The sequence below is a fragment of the Crinia signifera genome, chromosome 5, assembly GCF_055691185.1.
Source record: "Crinia signifera chromosome 5, ASM5569118v1, whole genome shotgun sequence".
Classification (NCBI taxonomy): Eukaryota; Metazoa; Chordata; class Amphibia; order Anura; family Myobatrachidae; genus Crinia; species Crinia signifera.
This window is the reverse complement of record NC_139221.1, coordinates 157,214,063-157,238,043: the sequence shown is the minus strand read 5'-3', so window position 1 is coordinate 157,238,043 and position 23,981 is coordinate 157,214,063. Positions and strand designations below refer to the sequence as shown.

Genomic DNA, 23,981 nt, shown 5'->3' with positions numbered 1-23,981 from the left:
TTATTTCAATACATTTAAATTGATCATCTGTTATGTTTAATCATGGATTTTGCATGTTAATTATTAAAACATTTTTTGCATGTCCATGCTTAAATACATTTTTTATATTTTGGAATTGCTTAGAGATTTTATATTGTTCTTGTCTATGTTTTTTAGACTAGAAATGGCTTTTATTTGGTAACATAATGGATGAAATATTTTTCTATTTATGTATATTACATAAGTGAAATATATTGTTAATTTTGATGAGATAATGCCTTCATCTTCTAATCTATTGAATTTAACATCTATATTTTATGGGCATTTTATTGGGTCAAAGTTGAAATATAATACTTATTATTCATTCTTCCCACAGTAACACTTACTATATATACCATATTGTTATTGTAGACTTTTTTTCTGTAGAGATTTCTTTGTTTTAAAGAAAGGTTTAAAAAAACTTTGCAAAAAATATGTATGTAAAATATAAATTAAAACAAACAAAATACCTTTCCTGTTGTTTCAATGCCTCTAATGGTACACACATACAGGACACCCCAAGCACAAGCCAAACTGAGAACAAGCCACCATTGGAGAGTGCCTGATTCGTCAATAGATGTGGAGGTATTCAGTGTTTCCCGATACCAGAAATAATCCACAGGAGAACTTCTTGCACACTCTGATACAATTTCTGCAATTATTAGTCGTTAGTTAGTTATTTGTGCAGTACAAACGGTTAGTTTAAAAACTAAAATTAAATATTGACACCATACAATTTTGCTTCTCTGTAGGAAAGTTATCAGTTCATCATAATTATCATTCTTACATCTCTACGTTTTGTAAGTATGAAGAACACTCCCTCTTGTGGTTGTCATGTGTCCCTGTACATCTAAACAAGTTCTACTGAAATAGAGGTACTTGTGTATTATCATGGCGCCCATCGGGTCCCATCGTATACCACTAATTAAGGTATACGATGGGATGCGATGGGACCCGATTTTCGGGTCATAAAGACCCTTACTGTACAATTTAAAATCGCGTCGCATCGCTATGCCATTACAATGGCATGCGATGTGATGCGATTCGATACGACACAATTTTTAATTGTACAGGCACCCTGATGGGTGATTACTATGTTAAAGGCACCCCCAGACCCGATTTTTAATTGTACAGCCACCCTGATGGGTGATTACTATGTTAAATGCACCCCCATTGTTAACGCCACCCCCCTATCAACGCCAACCCGAAGCATGGCGAGCACAGTGTGGCGAGCACGGGCAGTGGTACGCGTCCTCCGACCTTTTCATACCCCCACTATCCACGTTGGCACAGAGTCGATTTCAGATAGTGTGGCAAGCGCAGCTAGCCACCGAGCCGGAAGCGCGGCGAGCCCCGCGAGGGGATGCGGATTACTTCACATGTATTTCGCGGCCCCTCGCGGGGCTTTCTGCGCTCGCGACGCTTCGGGCTCGCCACACTATCTAAAAACAACTCCACACCGAAGTGGATAGTGGGGGTATGAAAAGGTTGGAGGACGCGTACTGGCACCCCTCACGGGCTCGCTGCACTCGCCACGCTTCGGGTTGATAGTGGGGGTGTCGTTAACAATGGGGGTGCATTTAACATAGTAATCACCCATCAGGTTGGCTGTACAATAAAAAATTTAGTCTGGGGGTGCATTTAACATAGTAATCACCCACCAGGGTACATGTACAATTAAAAATCAGGTCGTATCGCTTCGCATGCGATCGGATCGCATGCAATGCGATGTGATACGACTGATACAATGCCCTACGATGGAAATCGTGGGCGCCGTGATAATACACAAGTACCGAAATAGATGTTTCAATGTTGCAAGTTTTTAAGGTGCCCACACACACAGGGCCTTATTCTGGTACATTCCCCAAGTGTGCATTCGGGGTGGCGTGGAGGGGCATGGGGCGGCAGTCCAAGCCATTTGCATATGGGAACACCCAGCGTTTCATGGGCATCCCCATAACAAAACTGGGCATTCTCATGCAAATGCACCGATGACGCAAGTGCCGGGTGCGGCCAGCTGACATCACCAGAGAAATTTCCTTTAAAAATTGCTGGTTAGAAAAAAAGTCAAATATTAAAATGTTTAACAATGTGTAAAAATGTAAAAAAAAGTATTGACAATGTTTGTTTAGACTGTACAGAATACATTGTTGGTGATTTACAGTATTAGACACTGAGGGGTAGATTTATTAAGCTCGGTGAAGTGATAAACTGTCTGGTTTTTATCACCGGCCAATCAGCTCCTACCTGTGAAGTTACAGGCTTGGTTTGAAACATGACAGGTAGGAGCTGATTGGACGGTGATAAAAACCAGACACTTTGGACCTTATTCTGGTTCAGGCGGCCAAACGTACGTATGTACGTTCTGTATCAGCGTACGTTTCCCGTACGCGGACGGTGAGCGAAAGTCCACCCACAAAACATCCGCATACGCACGGTCACAAACACCGACAAAGGGGAGTGGCGTACAATTGAGCGTACGCCACCGTACACGGGCGGATCGACTCCTACACACCAACAGCTGGCGTACAACAGAGCGTACGCCACCGTATACGGACGGCTCCCGTCCGTTTTCACACCGACATCTTACGGCTATCTGAGCGTTCGCCTCCTTGTACAGACGGGTCTCGCCTTTTTTCAATGGAAAACTCATCCTTGTTGGTCTTAGATGTGGTTTATGTGTCTTTTTCCATATAAAAAACTGGTATGTTTGTGCTACAGTGAAAAAATTGACACATGTCAACTTCTGTGAATTGAGTGTCCTGCGTTTTAAAGTATACCAAAACACTTTCTGAATGGGTGTAGATGGTTATAAAATAACTACCTTGACATATATAAGCAGGTCTTTGAATGAATGTTACCTAAAATGAAACCAACCTTTACATGTTGAAGTGTAGAAAGATATGCTTCCAGTGTGTTTGAGGGCTGTGTGTGGCTTGCAGGTAGTAAAATAATGGTTTTCACTTAATAGGCTGCAGCATTGCTTATTACATTCAGGTGTATGTGTTTGAGTAGTAATCAGCGTTAATTAACAGACCCAGGCGTCCGCTCTCATGCGGTATCTGTAGGGGTGGTCTGGAGGTGGCGGTGGCGGCCGCCTGTTTTGTGTCCGAAATGCACGGTGCTTTCGCAGATCGAGCGGTAGTAGCACCGTACATTTTTTGTGCACACCCCTGTGTACGCCCATGTTTACGCCCATGTTTACGCCCAGTTTCCCTCATTATTTCGGCCGCTCCCCTCAACACGCCCCTATGCCGCCCACAATGACCGTACTCTTGCGGACAGTTTTTTCCCACGGAAAGAAACGTCCGTGAGTGTTGTGGAGTCGTCGCGCCTGCGCATTGCGGAAGGTACGCATGCGCAGATCAAAAAAAATCCTGGAACGTGCGCTTAGGGCCCAGCCGCCCGAACCAGAATAAACCCCTTTATCACTTCACCGAGCTTAATAAATCTACCCCTGAAAGTGCTGAATGAATGGTTGTAACCCCGAGACCTGGTGTACAGGAAAACATGCTTTGTTGGGGTACAGTACTTCAATTCTTAGTGATATTTGCAGCTGCACAGTGTGAGTATACACCACTGACAATTGCAACCTTTGTTTCATATTTATTCTTTGAAATCTTGATTCCTGATTACATCTTTGAAATTCTTTGAAAATCATGATGTTTCTTGTACTCCAAAGAATCAATACAATAAAATGACAATAAAGTTGTAAAGGAGTCTAGGCTAACACAGCAATGAACAATGATGTGAGAAAATTGAATACACTACAATAATAGTAAAACATAAAATCAAAAATAGCAATTTCAGTTAAAGAAATGGTTTGTGAACCACTGGTGTAAAGAAAAGTGGACGTCAGATTGTTGCTGCAGCGCATGCTGCTAAGTAATGCGCAGGACCCCTTCTGCATGTGCGCCATCAGGTCCTGTAGGAAGCAGCCTGGAATCAGAGTGTCAGTGATTGAGAGTCTAATTCCATTTCCATCTAGTGATAACCTTAATTAATGTGTTTTTCACAGGGAAATGGGTTTTCACAGTTAAGAGCAATTTATAAACCCTTTGAGTTCCAAGTGAATTTGTCAAAATAGGTGTGATAATTGGCAAGCAAACATTTTTATGCATCATAATGACCTGTAAATTTGTATGCATCATAATGACCTGTAATGTTTACCTTACATAGAAAATATAATCCTTTTTTACACAGAATTTTTAATTTGAGTCTATATAACAAATGTAAGCGACGCCAGCGTATATAGCAGATATTTTTGCACATCTCTCACAGAGATGTTGGAACTCAAAGGGTTAAAGGTATCTCTACCAAGAAATAAATGATTTCTCCGGCGGGTCTTTACTTACACAGTCTTATTAGCTTTCTCATACTCAGATATACTGTAGGTAAGGCATGTTGGCTTTAAAAGCATAACACAATTGCTGGGTCATCCGATCAGAAGAATGACTGTGGTCATGTTGATATTCATAATGTGGACACCACAATGTTGATGTTAGAATGTTCCTATGGTTTTAAACTGTCAATGGGCACTAAGTCAACAATGATCACAATGTCAACAACTGAACACATATTGACATGCTGACAATTCAGCCATTTAGGATTATGTGCTGGTGGAAGGGTTAGGCTGTGGGATGAGGATAGGGTTAGGCCTCAGGGGGTGGGTTAGGGTTAGGCATTAGTGGGCGGATAAGGGATAAGGTAAGTTACAGAAATTGGCAAGAGAAGGAAAGACACCGCTAAACCACCAGTGATGGTATGTCAAAAGTTTATCAAGCCAATATCTACAGTATAATCCATGCAGACATGATAACTGTTTACCAGTAATACCCAACCCATTGCTTGATCCCCATTGCTATACACAGTAAAGCCTTTGTGGCTGCAAGGAGGCTCTCCAGGTTCTCCTGAATCCAGGCTAATCAGAGAGCTAACTGCATGTTCAGACATCTTCCACACATTTCACATTTACCTTTCACTCTCAGCATTAGGCTTCTGGCACTACAAAGGAGTAGTATAGAACACCAGGGAGTGGGTACTGCTGGACCTTGCCATACAGGTAAGAATGGGCACCAAATTCATGATATCTAGTGCTGTGCTTGGCAGCACAAATGGACCTCTTTACCTTGTGTTGGAATATTTAATGATAAATAATGTAAAAAGAGGCAGCATTACAAAGGGTTCTCCATAACCACTGGGATTATGTTTTTTAAAAATAATAAAATGTGTACATTTACCTGTTTTGTTCAGTGGACATGTACTCCATGGTAAAGGGTCTTGGAAGGAGTTGAAGAAATACCACATGACCCAGGCTATAATGGTGTTGTAATACAAACCAACAAGGAAAGAGACAAACATTGATGCAATACCTACAAGGGAAATTTGGAATTATTATTTGTCTGTAATGTTTTACATTAAAAACTATGCAAGTGCTACTATTGAGAAATAGGTATAATGCTGAAGGATTTCATCCGCAGAACTGTGTTTAAAAATACACATTTCATAATAATCAATATAGGATGAAATATTGTTCCAAATTTGTGCTTTCAGGAAATTTGCATATATTCTTGCAAAGGTACCAATCTTCAAGAAATATTTTAGTGGTGTGATATATTAATAAAGGGCTTCTGAATCTTTTGGGATGCTATGACATTAAAATTGGGCAAAATATCTAAATAGTTTGCCGGTAGAATAAATACAGCTTTTTTACATTTTTAAACATCTCTTTTGAACTGAAGATAGGTATTTAAATCTATAATTATTCTGCACAGTGGAATTAAAGTGACAGCTATTATGAACAGCACAAATAATATTTTTATTTAACCTACACTTATGTTGGCCCTTAAATTGTGCTGCCTGTGACAATATCCTTGGTCTAATAAAATTCCTATTTATTATGAATAACACATGATGTATTCATGTTAAACACACACCAAAAACAGCAATGACCTACAGAATCTGTCAGCAACTAAAGGTTTAATTTGCAGATCATGGAAGGCATAATAAATATTCCAGATGATGAGATAATTAAATGGGAGTACAACAAACTACTAAATAACTGCCTGCTGTTGATTATGTTTAATTTTTTTGGTTTGATGATTATGTTATATTTAGACTTAATTGTCTATATTACAAGAATTGTGCATTACTTACCAACCCCTTTCAGAGTTGGGTGAATGGCACTCCATACTCCCACACTTCCTGTTCTTAAGCGCTGTCCAATTGCAAATTCAAGATGTAGCAGTGGAATACCCTCTAACACCAGCAATATAAGGAATGGGATCATGAATGCCCCTATAACAAAGTAATACATAAAGAATGTTTAATGGTTTAATGGTTTCAAAGTGGCTTAGAACAATTTAACAAACAGACAAATTAAGATACGAATACATATATGTTCCGTACACAGTGTAGGTTTAACTCAGGTTGCCATTAAATTAATTCTGTTTATAGTTGTTTTACCTAAAACAGCAATCAACTGACTATCTAGCTTGAACACAGAATACATTATCGATCTAAAGCTGGGTACACACTTGGCTATATATCGTTAATGATATGGATGATATCGATATAGTTAACGATATATAATGCAAATTGTCCAGTGTGTGTGCACAATGACGTTAATGATGCACACTCCCACACATTGTTAACGACCCCCAACATGTTGTCTGTAGATGCAGCTCAACCTTGACTATCTAGTCAACAACTGCATGTACGGAGTGGGGGGCAAGTGACTTTACTGACTGAAGTTTTTAGCTGATGGCTATGGCACCAACTCCATTAATATGAAGATAACAAGGTGACAATACACAGACTGGTATGGTGCGGTGATTTGTATATTATAATTGGCAAAAGCTGGTGTAACAGGATGAATAAAACCTTTTTTATGGTATTGGTAATAATGTGAATGTGGGTCCAGACATGAGCTAAAGGGTTACACAAATAAGTTGGAGCAGAAGGGCAAATAATGGGTAGTGATTATATCATTTCATTACATGTCATATTACACAAAATCTCAGAGTCAGTCCTCAGGACCCCACACAGTGCATGTTTTGCAGGACTCCTCACAGAATCAAGTGAAATTATTAGCTCCAATTGGGGATCTTTTAAAATGTGTCAGTGAGTAATGAGTACACCTGTTGGATGACCTGGAAATCCTGAACTGTGTAGAGCACCTGAGGAGTGAGTTTTATACCTCCCAACATGACCCTCTCCAGGAGGGACACAATGCTCTGTTCCTGGACTTCCCTGTTAATGTACGACTACAGTATCATCACCTGTGGTAAAACACCTTTCTTAGCAATGAACCTGTTTAAAACAGATGACAGCAATCATACATTTCTAGGAAAGTCCAAGAACAGAGCATTGTGTGCCTCCTGGAGAGGGTCATGTTGGGAGGTATGAAGTTTGAGAGCCACTGTCTTATTATATACTGTACACACATATGTACTGTATATCCGCTCTACTCTACCATAATCACTCTACAAGAGCACATGCACTTGGATTGCTGTCGGTGCATCTCAATTGCCACTGAGTGACAATATAAATTAAATCCTGGTAATACATTGTAAGGTCCTGTTCCTGAACTGCTCAAATTTAGACCTTGCTCTGCTTTTCTATGACACCATAGCTGCCTTCCTTCAGCCTTCCACTATTTCTGGCACCACCTACTATACTTAATGATTTCATACTACATTGACCAATAAAATGCTTTGATTTCCTATAGCCAGCAGCTATAGTTTTATGCTCAATACTTAAGAGCATCCAACCACTGATAAACACATACTATACTTTGGTTTAGGGTCAGAGCATAAAGTCCAGATTAGCACATAATCTATTGTGAACACTATCAGACAAACAGAATAATGTAAATAGAATCGAAATTGTCAGGCATTCTGGGTAAGTGGTAAGAGACAGTACTTTGGGAAGAAGACCCATAAGAGGGCAGGAGAGACAAAGTAGCTATTATATGTTTCGTCTGAGCCATTTATGTATGTGGGTGGTTACTATTGGAGTTGGAATTTGGGGATTGTGTTAGTAGTGTGAGGTTTAGGAAACTTTGTCACTTTCTCATTATAATCTTCCAAATGCATAATGGTTCCTATTAATCACATTATGGTCACCACCATGTACTGCTTCTGTGTCAGTGAGCTCTGCCTTATTGCTAATATTATACAACTTGCTCTTGTATAGGGCCTAGCTCAGTCCCTGATAATGGTCAGAGGGAGTTATCCTTGTCCAGAAGAATACACAGTATGCTGAACTCTTGGGTCTCATATGAGACATGTTATATGCATGATAACTATATGATTGTAAAGTATGTTGTCCAGTGAGGCAACATCCGTGTAGACAGCGGGCTGTACTATTTGTGGTTTTATTATCTTATTTTTATTATTTTAACAAATTGTCATTAGGTAGGCTCATATAATAATAATTAATGATAATTTAAATTGAGCCTGGAACCAACTTGTGCCAGGATATTCCTCTTATGACCTGAGTTGAGAACCTCATATTGGATGGTACCATTCTAGATAAGAAATGAGTTTGTCATCTCACCTCCACAGCATCTAGACAAAAGACAGAATCACACATTTTCAGGTAAATGTAATAGGCTACAAGAAACTGAAGGTGTGGGAGTTTGTCCAAGAAAGGCTGTATTTTTAAATTGGCAATCATCTACAAAGCAACTTCAATCTAGTTTTTCATTGTAAATGATGGTACTCTTTACTTATCACGGCGCCCACAATTTTGATCGTGGTCATCGTGGGTAAAAAATCGCGGGCATCGCATGCACTAAAAAAATGGGTGCGATGCGACCGACGTGATGCCCGCGATTTCCCATAGGGAACAATGTTAAATGTCTCAATTGACCCGATTTTACTGTTCAATGCCTCAATGGTCCTGATTTGTCCATAGGAAACAATGTTAAATGGGCCACAGAGCCCAAATAGGCACCCTGAAGTGTGAAATGGCCCCCACAATTGTTAACGCCACCCCACGATGAACGTGAACCCGAAGCGTGGCGAGCGCAGCGGTACGCGTCCTACGACCTTTTCATACCCCCACTATCCACGTCGCCGAGCCCGAAGCGTGGCGAGCGCAGCGGATACCTGTGAAGCCTGCGAAGGGACGCGTTTACCTGTGAAGGTATCCGCATCCCCTCGCGGGGCGCACTGCGCTCGCCACGCTTCGGGCTCGGTGGCTCGCTGCGCTCGCCACACTATTCTATTCTCAGCTCCACGCCGATGTGGATAGTGGGGGTATGAAAAGGTCGGAGGACACGTACCGCCGCCCCTCGCGGGCTCGCGGCGCTCACCACGCTTCGGGTTCACGTTGATCGTGGGGTGGCGTTAACAATTGTGGGGGCCATTTCACACTTCAGGGTGCCTATTTGGGCTCTGTGGCCCATTTAACATTGTTTCCTATGGACAAATCAGGACCATTGAGGCATTGAACAGTAAAATCGGGTCAATTGAGACATTTAACATTGTTCCCTATGGGAAATCGCGGGCATGCGATGGGCGCCGTGATAAGTAAAGAGTACCTAAATGATTGCCGCATTAAAATATACAGCCGTTCTCTGACAAATTCCTGTACCTACATCTTCTCATGCTTTATTACATCTACCCCTTTGTGTTTTTAGACCTTACTGACTGTACTTATAGCTATCAGCATAGACAAGACTATTTTGTATAACCTCATTTATTTCTTTATTTACAGTTTGTTATATAGCTCAGCATATTCCGGTGCATTTTACAATTGGAATCAACAGTGATAAGACAAACTGGGTAATCACAGACAGACATAAGGGGTAGTATTCAATGCTTTTTGCTTACTGCTCACTGTAACAGCTCACACGGTCAACTGACTCCCCTGCAAATGCTGTTTCTACCTCGCTGTTTTTTTTTTTTACGGTGACATGGAAACGGCGTGTGTGGCCACCAAAACAGCGAGGCTCATGGCTAAATGCAGCATACTCCCTGCATTAGCCGTGAACCTCGTCATTTGGGGGAATCCTCGCTGTCCCCCCGGAACGTTGAATACGGTGAGCGACTGGCTCGTGGGTTAAATGGCGAGGGTCACTTGTTTTCGGCGATCCTCGCCATTTAACCCCGTTGACGGTCACATTGAATACGGCCCACAGTGTGTACACACGGTGCAATATGGTCGCTGAGCAATTTTGGCTTAATACTTCTCAGCAACATTGCTCAGAGTACCGTTTTCATCAGCGACCAGCAGTGACATAACAATAGCACCGCAGCCCCCGCGGTCGCGGGGAGGCGCAGTGTAAGTGCGGGCGCCGGGGGGCTGCGGTGATATTGTAATGCCCCCCCCCTGCCCCGCAGCTTTACCTGTATTCGCTGTGGGGGTCCCTGCTCCCGTCCTGCCTTCATTCTGAGCCTATGGAGACGGACCATCATAAAATTACAGCTCCTGATGAAGACGTGTCAGCACGTCGAAACGCGTTGAGCCCCACTGAGCCTCACTACCAGATTGGCCCCAATCAAAGAGCCTATACAGAAGTCTGACCCACTGTTTGGTACCAATCTGAAGCCTATACGAACACCTTGCACCATCTTCCATCGCGGTGAACTTCATTGTGCCCCACGGGTCCTCACCTCCTTCTGCAGTGATCTCTGGCGATCTCTGGCGGTGACACTTCCAACATTTCACCCACCATTCCTGCTTCTAATCCATCTGAGGCCATCTGGACCCACAAGCCGGGAAATAGACCGGAAAAGACCCCCTGGTCAATCTACCAGACCCTGAAGTTCGACCATTATTGGTGGTAACTATTCCCAACAAGGCCCTAAAAACTACCTGTCCGTTGACTTGGAGCTATGTGCATGCACTGACTGTTTTTTTATCATTCCCCCCCCCCCCCCCATCTATTTTTTAATTCATTGCGCAAATTTTTTTCATCTTTTTTCATACAGAGAATTCTCTTTATATTGTGATATATAATAATATATATATAATAAATGTATTTGTACTTTTTACAACATATTTGTGTCTGACCATCATTCAGATTAACCCAAGCGCTGTATACTTTTCTTTTTTGTCCATCATAAAATGTCCGCCCCACATATAGCAGACAGTTCTCTGAAACTGTCTGCTGTATGGGGGCGGACATTTTGTGATGGTCCATTCTTCATATCATCAGAATGAAGCCAGGACGGGAGCCGGAACCACCACAGCGCTGACAGGCATCCCAGCTCCCACCCGCACCGATGACATCCCGGCTGCCACCCGCATCGTTGACAGCCAGACTTCTCAGTATGTAAGTACATATGTGGCCGGTGGCGGGCGGGCGGGCTGGCGGCGGGGCGGGGGAGGCACCAGAAACCCTTTGGCGGGCGGGGGGGGGGGGGGTTGCAAAATTTGAAGTTACGCCACTGGCGACCAGCAATTTTGGCTGAAAATTGCAAGCAATTCTGTCTCATTCTGTCTCTACCTCATTTTGACTAGAAATCGATGGACGCTAACATACAGTGAATTGTGCACCAGAGACCAGCAATTTTTAACCATAATCACAGGAGCATGCGCCTGAGACCAGTGAACATTAAGAGATGGCTGCGGGAGCGCTCTCCTAGCAAATTGTATAATTATCTCCCACAACACAAAATAACACTGGCAATATGGTCACTGAGCGATCATTTAGTCAGCGATACTGGCTTAAATCGCCCCAAGTGTACAGGGCTGTAGAGGTAGGAAAGCCCTGCCCTGCCCGAAATCGGATGGATACACAAAAGTAATCCTTTATTTTAAAAATATGTTCAGTAGCTATGTAATGTAGACCTGAAATAAGTTGCCTTTTTGGTTACTTGAAAATATGTTTACCAATAATGTATGCCTCCCAATTTTTGGGTCATTATTGCTATAGTGCTTTTTGGGTAAGATTGACAAAATAAAATAAAAAACCATTAGGTGACTTGTTTACAGAGATCATCATTTGTAATTACCTATAGTCACCACAAGGTGTCACAATTGATTCTTTTCAGTTTTTTGAGTAGCTTAACAGATTCATTTAAATTGCCATCATACTGAGCTATCACTCAAGCCCTATACACATGGGGCAATTTCTGCTAGCCTGCATTCTGAGTGATACAGGCTGCTTAGTTCTCCCCACCAAAAAATGTGCAATTCCAACAGCCTGATTTAAATGAATTGTATATTTCTTTTTCAAAAATGGACTACATCGAATGTTGAATGATGTTAATGTTTTTATTTTAAAGTGGCTGACCAGATGTTGGAACTGGAAGGGTTACAGTAATATGTACAGTATATAATGGTATTTTAAACCATGACATGATGCCAGGTTCCAGTATGTGTATGTATAAGCACAGCAGGGTGTGTGTATGTCAGAGAATGACTGCAAGTGGTATATCTGTTCTGTTTTATAAAATTGCTTCTGTTGTTATATAATAGTGTGATACAGATCCAGAATAGGAAGAAACATTTTTTCAGAATAGTTTAATACTTTTAAATGATTAACACGTAACTGTATAACAGGCATGTGCTGCTGTCAGTGAGGCAGGCAGGGCCGCCAATAGGTGGGTGCTATGGGTACAGCTGTCCCAGACCCTGGCCTTTGGAAGGGCCCAGTCAGCTCATTTTGCCCATGGCAACACCCCCCACACTGCCTCTGCAGCACTGCGCTCAGTGCGCTGAACTAAGCAGGTCCCGGAGTGCAGGCTTATTATACCCAGGACGTCGGTTGGCAATTAAAATGCTGCACTGGCTTTTGAGTAAATCCAGAGCTCGCGTATTGGCAGCCAATCAGAGTGGCTGCTAGTACGCGAGCTCTGATTGGCTCACCAGTCAATGCTGCAATTTAATTGCGGCATCCTGATTTGAAGAAGCCTGCGCTCCAGGACCTACGGGCTGCATCTCAATGGAAGAGGAGATGGGGGAGCAGGAGCCGGGTTACGCTAAGTCAAGCAGGGAGGGAGGGCCCTGGGCCAGGACTGGAAATGAGTCCCGGGCCCCAAAATTCCTGATGGCAGCCCTGGAGGCAGGGATGCGCTGCTGTCAGTGAGGCAGGGATGCGCTGCTGTCAGTGAGGCACAGATTTGCTGCTGTAGAGGGCCCTGCTCATGATATCTTACATTCTAAAGGATGAATCACCTTGCTATCATGTTATTTGGCTAATAATCAACACATCAAATCTTTGTGGCCATCCCAATAAGCAAAGTCCCACATTGGTAATGGGGTGGGGGAGCAGAGACACAAACGGCTTATTTGGCACATTATTTATTGGTTACCAGTTCTTTATATAGCAAACACATATTCAGCAGCACTTTAAAGAGAATATTTGAACATTAACATCAGTCCCTGCAATCTATGTTCCCTACCACATGTACACGCGCACACACATTCATTTTAGGGATCATTTTGTTTGGGAACCAATTAAGCCAATTGGTTCGAAACATGGCAAATTAAACAAGCCATGCAAGGGAATGCCCTACAAGAATTGGGGGCCCATGTGCTCAGGTGTCGACATTGACACAAAAAACATGAAAAACTTATGTCGACCCATTTCAAGATATTAAATCAATAGTTGAAGTGGAAGAAATAATGACACTAATAAGCTGCAGTGGCATCCATGTCAGGTAAAAAAGAAACATTAAATGAAATATATTTAATTTTGATGAATATTTTTTTTTTATAAAAATAAGAGCTCCTACCTTGTTATATGAGGGGGGATGTCGCTAGCCATGCCGAGAGGAAACCACTAGCCACTGCCTGTCAAGCCCAAGTAAATTGGTGCATGCACATAACCTACAATGAGACTGCTCATAAACATGGCTCCACTCCTATGGACTGCATCAGCAGCAGACCAAGGAAGCTAGGTAGGACTGATAATGAGATGGAGTGGTTTCCACCAGGAAACCAAATCTCTGTTAATGGAACTATTGTCTGGCAGTCCTGCAGGAAGGTCACAACCTCCCAATGGTAGTGCCGGTAGCTAATACTTCAACAGGAAGTCACTGCCAGTGACAGTGTAGCCAGTGCAGTCACTGACTGCAGCTCACTGAGTGGCAGATATTATTTGAGAGTGTGTGCGCATAGGGGAGGAGGGTTAGCCACTGAAAGTTAGACATTTTAAAAAGTTCTGAGGTTTGAATAATTCATAACAGTGCTTTTAAAGTTAACAAAAAACAGTTGAACAAGTAAGTTAGATAAAAACGTGTGTACTTTCTTCCTCTCTTGTTATTGTCAGCGCAGGCGGCTTTTGTGTTCCCGGCTGTGACCGTGGTGGACCAGTGGAGGGCGCTGGGTAGCAGAACGCTGGAGGCCTGATGTGTGACATACACGGAAGGACAGGAGATCAGCGAAGCAGAGTGTTGGCGGAGACCAGGAACAGGGGCGCGGAGTCTAACCTGCCAGTGGTATTCACCAGGGAGCCCCGCAAGGAGCTTTGGACTTAGCTGCGTCTGACAGGCAGGTCGCGGCCCCCTGCCCTGGTCCTCTGGACGCAGGCTGGGGCGAGAATACTTGAGCTCGGGAAGGAGCTTTGAGAGCTCAGCAAGGAGGACGCAATCTGGGAATTGAAGGAGATGTCGACCAATGGTGTCGACCGTGGTGCCGACAGCTGGTGAGAGACTCTGGGGATACGCTGGAGCAATAGGACGTAGATGGTAAGTCACTATGATACACAGCAGAGGGGTGTCAACCCTGGAGTCGACGGAGCCGGTCGGCAGTTCAGGACAAGATGTTGATAGTCACTGAAAATGGCAACTGACTTAAGAGCCAGTGAGGTGCTCAGCGAGACACCTTATACTCAACTGCAGAGATGGTGTCGCAGGAGACTTCTGGAGATGGGACGAACCAGGAAAGTAACAGCAGCTGGGAGAAACGCTGTAGACAGGGACACAGGTGAACCTGGATATCCTGGAGCCTTGGGAACTTCCTCTGAACACAGGCGAACTCTGGAACAGGTAAAGCAATTGTTCAAGGCAAGGAGGACTCTGGGAAACTGGCTTATATTCCTCCAGGTGATTGCTTGATTGTCTGCAGCTTGCAGCAGCAGACAGAACCAGGAAGTATGCCTTGAGTTACCTGGGATCATGTGACTGGTGCTGAACTCAGGGAGCTTCACTGGAGTTCTAATCACTGAAAATGCAGAGCAGCTGCAACAGCAGCAGCTAGGAAACAAACAGGCATAGAAACCTCAGGAAATCACGGTGAACCAAGTCAGGTTCATGACAGTTATCCCTTTCTCTCTCAGGGTTGGATGTTCTAAATGAATTTACCATGTGTAGTAAGCCCTGGTTGCCAATCGTTGGGTAAGGAGGATACTGTCACCTTTCTGCATCCTCCCTAAGAGGGATCAAATTGGATCCCTCCCAGCATATATACAGTACATTTGTGCAATGCCACACACAAGAGGGAGACTGCATCATGTAAGTACAGCTCTAGATTATCTTTGGAATCAGGTCTAGCCAATTTCACAGGGGAGCCTAATCAAGGCTCCATTTAAGCCAACAGAAACAGTTTGATATATTGAGTTCTAAAGATTACCCCTGAGGAAGTCTCTATGCAAGGGAAACGCATTGGGTTTTACTGTATTACGCTCTGAAAGGGGCTGCAATTTAGGACTTTTAATAAATTTGGATGGACTTCAAAATATTGTTTTATTGGAATCTGAACCGTTAAGAACACCACAGGCTTGTTATATATAGTTACCGTATTTTTTGCTCTATAAGACGCACCTGACCATAAGACGCACCTAGTTTTAGAGGAGGAAAACAGGAGAAAAAATATTCTGCTAGGGTCAGGGAAAAACCCTCTATGAGATGAGATGATGAGATGATGGTAATCTGGAGGTTATATGCCATTTTTATTTATTTCTCATATTTCCTTTCTGTGTGTTCTGGGCCATATGGTTAATAGTCCTCTATTAACAAAGTTCTGGCATTAGCCAGTCCAGTGGAGTGCCTGGAGCCAGCCTGCAACCTGGAGTACCTGCTTCCTTTTACACAACCCCACTTATTTCCATAAGACCCTTAACCCTGGTACCTTTAATATGACGTTTCCAGAGAATGACACCAAATGTCTGCACTGTAGGAGTCCTCCTGCAGCTTTCAGAGCCTCTGCTCTGCTAGTCAGTTTGCCAGTGACTAGGCCAGGTATGTATGTGGCAGGGTGACAACATGTCCTCTCAGCCTGTAGAGCTGTCGCGGCTGCCGTCTCCCCTCCTTAGGAGCTTGTATGGCAGAGCCGAGGGCTTGTGCAGCAACGAGGAGGGGGGGGGAGATTATCTTCTCTGCCCGTGGGAGCTACTATATGCTGTATGCTGCGGCTGGCTTTTCCCCCAGCCTCTCACCTCTACGGGCTGCGCGGCAGTGCCGGGAGCTTGTGCGGCGGTGCCGAGAGTTTGTACAGCGGCTCTCCCTCCCTCAGCTTCCCACCTCTGCATCGGGAACTTGTGCGGCGGTGCCGGGGGCTTATGCAGTGGCGAAGGGGGAGAGAATATCTTCTCAGCCTGTCAGTGCTGCCGTATGTCGCGGCTCTCACCTCCGGCTTCCGCTAGCTTTGCCTTAGGTTCCTGGGTCAGCGTTGTGAAGCGTTGTATTCGCTCCATAAGACGCACACACTTTTCCTCCACTTTTTTGGGGAGAAAAAGTGCGTCATATGGTGCGAAAAATACGAAAAGTACTTTAAGAGATCCCTTAAAAAGCCACCAATCATTTATATATATATATATATATATATATATATATATATATATATATAAATAAATTCCAACGTTTCAATACACTCAAGTATTATCATCAGGAAGAATGATAATACTAAAATGTATTGAAACCTTGCTGTAAGTTTTTGCTACAATAAAGAAACTGTTTCAAGTGGCTGGAGTGCGGCATGTCTGTTGGAATATACAAGCGTTTGTTGCTGTGTGGGCATTTGCCCAAGATACTGTTTTCAAGGGCTGTGCCGTATCAACTGGAAACAGTATATATACAACCCAATGATGGTATGGCACCTTAAATATACAATTAAAATTAAACCATAGAGATCAGGTATGGATGTCCAGTGAAGTGGAAAAGACATTGTTCATCCAAAAGACATAATTATTAAGTCCTTTAAATTGTTGATACAAGGTATACAAGAGGTTCCTTAATCAAAGGTACAGTGCAGAAACATCCCAATGCGTTTCGTCAATATAGACTTCATCAGGGGAATATTAATATATAGTCCATCAGAGTTAGTTTGTTTCATAAAGGATGAGGCATAGAACTAAATGTTCTTTATTCAATAAACAACCACAATAATAAATTCAAAACCTTGGGTCAGCAAGAATTAAATTCTATTAAAACTAGTACAGGTTGAGTATCCCTTATCCAAATATCCGTTATCCAAATTATTTCGAAAACAATAGTCTTTAAATTGTTCTTTGATTTTTTATTTTGTGCTAAAATCCTACTGGGTACATCTGTAACTGGCACTACTGGGGAAATAACATGTAACTGGCACTAAATATGTGCAAGGACATGATTGCTTGGCATTCAAATTCAGTGTCTGAGATTGTACACAAACTTTGTTTCATGTTTTAAAACCTTGTTTCATGCACAAATAAAATGTATTTGTGTGTATTTCATGTGATTGATGTGTTTATACAACATAAATGCAAGATACCTCATGAGTCAGGATACCTCATTCAAATATAAAAATATTCCAAAAGACGGAATAATCCATTATCCAAAATTGTTCTGGTCCCGAGCATTTTGGATAAGGGATACTCAACCTGTAGTGAGTACACCAGGAAGGTTTTAGATGATACTTGATCCTTCCAATTAGTAAATATAATAGAGACACCAAACATGTCGTACAAAGTCCTCCAAACAGCTGAAAAATCACCAAATTAATTGTAATACTGATGTCAATTCCTTCCAGTTGTAAAGTTCTGTCTCCTACAGGGACAGCCGTCAGAATGCAATCAGAATATATACAGAGATGAACCAGCTCTCATTTGAGCTGCTCCTGGCGATAGAATCGCCATCCGCCGCCGTTTGCCAACCAACAGACTGGGTACGCGTACGAGACGCTCGCGTGCCCCGTTCTGTCGGAGCCCGCCCCTGTCCCCTACCGGCTCCTTGTTGCTCCCCTGTAACCACTAATTTATATATTACTATATATCTGATGTGTTTTTATTAGAAACATATAGAAACAATTCTGAATATCAACCAATCAGATTCAGCTTCTTATTTATTTAGTACCTTTTAGTAGATAATAGATGGGATCTGATTGGTTGCTATGGGCAACATTCCATCTTCAATAGAACTCCCATCTTAGGTACATGTACCCCTTATAATCGCAGCATAGTTTATCAATACATTTAAAAACACTAGATAATTTCATAGCATTGAGCACATACCTCCTCCATGGCTTTGACAAAGGTAAGGAAATCTCCATACGTTTCCAAGTCCCACACAAAAACCTATACAGGTAAGCATGTACTGAGCCTTGTTATCCCATTGTGGTCTATCGGCTGCTTCTTCTGTTTCTAGTTTCTCAAGTTCCTCGTATGTTTGTATCCTGTTCTCCAGTCCTGGATTCGGCAGCACAAGTCTCACCATGATGCACTGTGGATCACTTTCTCATCACATAAGGAGTAAGAGTAGAGACAGCAGGGCGGTTTGATGGAGGATGAAAGTGATTATTCTCAATGCAAGCAAATGGTATTTATAGTGAACCTTTGGCACTCATCTGAAACACCTAAAGCAGAAAGAAGTGTCAGCAGAACCTTTACCAAGATAGTTCTTCTACTTATTAATACCTTATCAGTCAACGCCTCACTGAGCGCTGAATGCACCAGCATACATTTCCAGTGGACTTTGAAGAGCAGTTGCTTTAATTGCACTTCTGAATGGTTCTGAAAAAATTTTGCCCTTTGATTTGTGTAAACCAACATGCAACATGCAACATAAAACAGGTTATACAATACAAAATGCATTGTCCACTACTCAATACTACAATCATATTTACAGCTGACAAATGCTTTCAATTGTAAAATCGAAAGTAGTATAAAAAGGTTAAATGATCTATGTGTCTCTAGCAGATGCTGTAAAAAAAGGTTTACAAGTGTAAAGTAAACAGAAATGTACGGTAATAACATGATTGTACAGTAAGATGGACAATCCAATTCTCCGAAATCACACTAGGACTAGATTAACTAAGCAGCAACTATGGCAAGTGGAGGATTCTCAGCAGTTTTATACCCCACAATTTAGAAAGCGATACCATCTGGTTTTACGTTTATTATTATTGTGGTTTAAAATTAAATATCATGGTCAAAACAGTGGAGCATTTATAGTGCTCAAAATACATCTTAGTCGCAACGTAATGCACCTGGACCAGAAAACCAAAAATAGAAACAACACTTATCAGGCGCTCAACTCCTCAGTTCTGCAGGGAATCCTCCCATATATGGAATTCATGCAAGAAAAAATAATTCAAGAAATGCAATGGTGAAATACGTTCCAATAAACAGTTCTTATTTTTAATACACACATAACATGAATCCACAATACTTTTAACAAACAATTCATCCAGAAATAAAACACAGATTTTCATATGCAGCACCTTTGAAAGTGCTTTAGTGCATAATGATAGATCCTTAGTATAGGTTTAGACGAGCAATTACCGGGTTTAATGGGAACTGGTAAGCACACAGTCCCAAAAGCGCATATGACACAGTTCAATTCTCACTGCATCGTCTCCCGGCTCTCCCCGTCCACCAACAAGTTTGAAGATCAAATTGCCAAGTTCACCAACGCGTTTCTTCCATATTCAAAGGACTTTTTCCTTGAAAAAGTCCTTTGAATAAGGAAGAAACGCGTTGGTGAACTTGGCAATTTGATCTTCAAACTTGTTGGTGGACGGGGAGAGCCGTCCTGCGGCACTCCAAAGACGTCTTAAATGTAAAGTGAATTTTTCACTCCATCAAATAGTTATTTCAAGACCAGTATTGTATATCCGGATTAATTCAGTTTACATTTAAGGCCATGGAGTGACACCTGATACTTGAAGACAGTGGTTATAAGTGTTAGTACCCTAGGGAAGAGTATTGGTGTTCAATATGGGAAAGCTCTGGCTCTATTTTTTAACCCCTGGCAATTTCTATTTATAATTAATGTTTGGGGGGGGGGGGGGGGCACAGACATTTTTGTCTTGGGGTGCAAAAGTTCAAGTTATGCCACTGCCCCCGCCCTCCCCAATTAGACAGAGTGAGGGCCAGTGGTAGGGTTTTGGTAGCCACCTGCGAACTGTTATGTTTTCCAAGGTGCAATTTGAACTAATTCCACCTAACCATTACAGGTGACCGGTTCCCCCCCACTTTAACCCCTGCATGTCAGAAATCTCCCACAAAGTGACATAACAAGGCTCGTATCTGTAAAATGTAAACTATTTTATATGGCTAGCGTATGGAGAGGAAAGTGACGGAAATACCCCTCTTTACAGACTCAAGCAGTTTTAATTGTCTAAGCTGGCCCTGTTAACATACTGTATGCAGATAAGATGTTACTAAACATAGGTAGGCCCAGTATGAACATACATGGTTAATGCATTAAATCATTAGCCAGTCACCAGTCAGTACAGCAGAAGGAAATGAGATTTCAGTTTTATGGTTTGATTTATGACTTAAGACTTCATGCCAATTTGTGTTTGCTAATAGTCAAAAAGTCATTATTACAACAGATATTCATATTTACAATATTACTTCCTGTCAGACGGTACAAAAGAGCTTCCACTATATATTGATTATTGATAAGGAAATGCTATTGAAAACAATGTGATGCAAGAAAAGAACTAGATTTTTCATTTTTCAGTCCAGATGATATAGGGCCCAATTATGAATCTATCACAGGGCTGCAAATTTGCAGCCCTGACAATTATGGAATGATGCACATGTGCACAGTATGCTGTGTACATGTGCGGAGTCCCTTGGAAATGAAGCCAGCGATGAACGACGGACAGCCAGCAAGTTTTTGTATGTGGCAGCCCATTGTTTTCTGAGAATGCTGCCTAAAAATGCATATGGGCTAGGCCATGGGGAGGGAGAACACCTGACATAAGCAACGGCTTCCATCTCCCCACAGTGTTAACAGCACCGAGTAAAGCAGGCCATGCATCTACAGATGTATTGTCAGATCTGGCTGGTTGGAACAAAAACCTGGTGATATCTGAATTACAGTTTGTCAGTTTCCAGCATATTGAAGCAAATGCTTAGCTGTCATTTGCTCTCATCCATTACCAGGTTTTTGTTCCACCAGCCAGATCTGACAAAAAATCTGTAGATGTATGGTCAGGTTTAGTCTAGACTTAACGCTGCAAACAGGGGGAAAACCATTCGATGGTGAGTGATTGCGAATGGTTTTCCCCTTGAGCCAAGCAGGCGGTGCTTACCTGATCACTGGGCTGCGAAGTTTCGCAGCCCAGTGATCAGGCCTGTATAAGGCCCATATACTGTACTGTATCTTAACCAGAACAGGTTTGCAGGATGACACAGGGTTAATACAGCAGGTACACAGTGCACATGGATGGATGTGTTCAGTGGCGTAACAATAGCCTGTAGACCCTACGGTGGCAGGGAGGCGCTGAGTAAGTGTGGGCACATGGGGTCTGTGGGGCTATTGCTGCACTGCACTGTCGCTGCCCCCTGCTTGCCACTTGCTGCCGCCACTGGGACCCATCGCGCAGATACGTTCTTGTATTAAGAAAAAAGAGAAAAATTAAACAGTTATTCTTCTGAATCTGCATTGAAAGAAACTGCAGCAGAAGTGGATGCAGTTGGGTCTGCTTCTGTGTCATCAAATTTCTCAGCCTGTGGGAGCAGAGTTAAGGCATAAAGTATACGCTGGAAAGCATTTTCTGTGCCAACAGTCTTTTACCAAATAAATTCCTGTAGGTAGGAGTCCAGATTCTGGTGTCCAGTGCCCCTTTGATGTTTGTTACACCACTTACACGATTGCCAAAGGTGTTCAATGTTTTGGGTGTGAACCCTAGTTTCCGGATCAACAAAATTGTAGCGATGGTTCACCCGATGATGGTACCCTGCCTGCTGCTCGGTGTTATATGCACGCCAGTATTCCGAGTATATAGTTGTCCCCAGTTCGATGAATTTGATTGGCGGCCATAAGGGTGCTAACGGCACGTCTTTCAACAGGTGTCACAAAGGCAGCATGTGTCCCACATGACTTTTCCTCTGTAGTAAGTGGTGAAGCAGCAAGAAATTTACCAACTCCTCCTTCGCTGGCCATGGGGACTGCTGACTGTCTACGCTGGCCGCGTGAACAGTACGCTATGCTGATTCTGACAGGGATGCTGGCTACGTTAAGCGGTCGAGGAAACATTACGCTACGCTGATTCTGACAGGGACGCTCGACTATGCTGGCCGCCGGAACACTACGCTCATTCTGACAGGGACGCTACGCTGACTACATAACTGCTGCCGTGAAACTACACAAGTACCGCATATTTTTATTGTAGCTCATAGTTTCAATACAGCCATACTCATAGTCTTGTATACAAGACCCCTTGCCTGTTTACATCCTGCTATCTAACCACCACCCCCTCGCTTGCACCTCTTGTAATCTGTCTGTCTCCCCTTCCTACTAGATTGTAAGCTCCTCCGAGTAGGGCCCTCTTCCCTCCTGTTGTCAAAGCCCACTTCTCTTCACATTTCACTCACAGCTCTCTTTTACTCCAACACTCAGTGACCATCTTCATACTCATCTCCATCATTGGCCTCAAGCCTCTAGTTGTATGTTGATTGAGTCCTCACTACTTATATTCAAGCTGTAATGTGTATTGAACTGTGGTGCTCTTTATTTGTACTGTATTTTTGTTATTTATTCAATGTTATGCCAAGTTTTGTCTCCCTGTATTGTTCCTTTGTACGGCGCTGCGAAACACTTGTGGCGCCTTATAAATAAAATTATAATAATAATAATAATAAGCAGATCATATAGCAGACAAGCTGGTCATGTACTGTATGTAGGCAGGGTGACATGATTAAGTGGACTATATCTATTATAGACTGGAAGTGTGAACCTCTCTATTTCTGATCTCGGGGTCTGTATTCTCTCTGTTTAGAGTTTATTTTTTTTCTCCAGTGGAACTATTCAACCATTTCAAGAATGGATGGCCAACCATTACCCTTAAACTGAGAGGCAATAGAGAGTTATCATCCTTTGGCCATGAAGAAATGCATGATCATTGACGTTATACCTCTAGCACCCAGGTGAAATTAGATATTTTTTTTAGTGAGCTAGGACTTATGCTGTGTATGGCAAGGTATTTGTTTTGATAATTATCTTTTGTGGCTAGATAACATTGACAATTTAATCACAAGCGATGGTACATGTACCCGTCACACTGTAACTGTATGTATATATATATATATATATATATATATATACCCCCAAATTATATGTCACCATCCAACAGCACCTCTTTTGCTTTGCTAATATTATTCTAATACACTACTCAGGGCCATATTTAAGTCAGGCCGCCCCTTGGCAAAACTTTATTGGACGCCCCCCAACCAATAAATAAAGGGAGGGAGAGAAAGAGAGAGAAGGAAAGAGAGAGAAAGCTAGGGAGAGAAAGACAGAGAAAAACAGAGGGAGGGAGAGAAAGGAAGGAAGGAAGGAAGGAAGGGGGAGACAAAAGGAAAACGGAGAGAGAGGGAGAACAGAAAGAAAGAGAGAGTGAGAGAACTGAGAGAGAGAGGGGGGGAGCACAGAGAGGGGGAGCACAGAGGGAGAGAGGAAGCACAGAGTGAGGAGAGAAAGGATCACAAAAAGAGAGGAGCACAAAGAGAAAGAAGGGGAGAGGGAGAAAAAGAAAGTGAGGTAGGGAAAGATAGAGAAAAGGGGAAAGAGAAAGAGAGGGAGGGTGAGACAAGCAGAATGCCTTGTAAGTGATTGCCCCTTTAAAAAAGTCTGAGT

At 42.6% G+C, this 23,981-nt stretch overlaps 1 protein-coding gene across 1 annotated transcript in view; it reads right to left on the bottom strand.

Moving 5' to 3' along the window:
• SLC6A19 (solute carrier family 6 member 19) overlaps positions 1 to 23,981 on the bottom strand; it is an 89,361-nt gene that overhangs the window by 34,938 nt on the left and 30,442 nt on the right. Inside the window, exons 2-5 of the mRNA XM_083186298.1 lie at positions 18,404 to 18,744; positions 6,175 to 6,315; positions 5,259 to 5,390; positions 489 to 670 (exon numbers count right to left, since the gene is read on the bottom strand). Of these exons, the coding sequence (XP_083042424.1) occupies positions 489 to 670; positions 5,259 to 5,390; positions 6,175 to 6,315; positions 18,404 to 18,605 (657 nt within the window). The 5' untranslated portion in view covers positions 18,606 to 18,744. The remainder of the gene's footprint in view (positions 1 to 488; positions 671 to 5,258; positions 5,391 to 6,174; positions 6,316 to 18,403; positions 18,745 to 23,981) is intronic.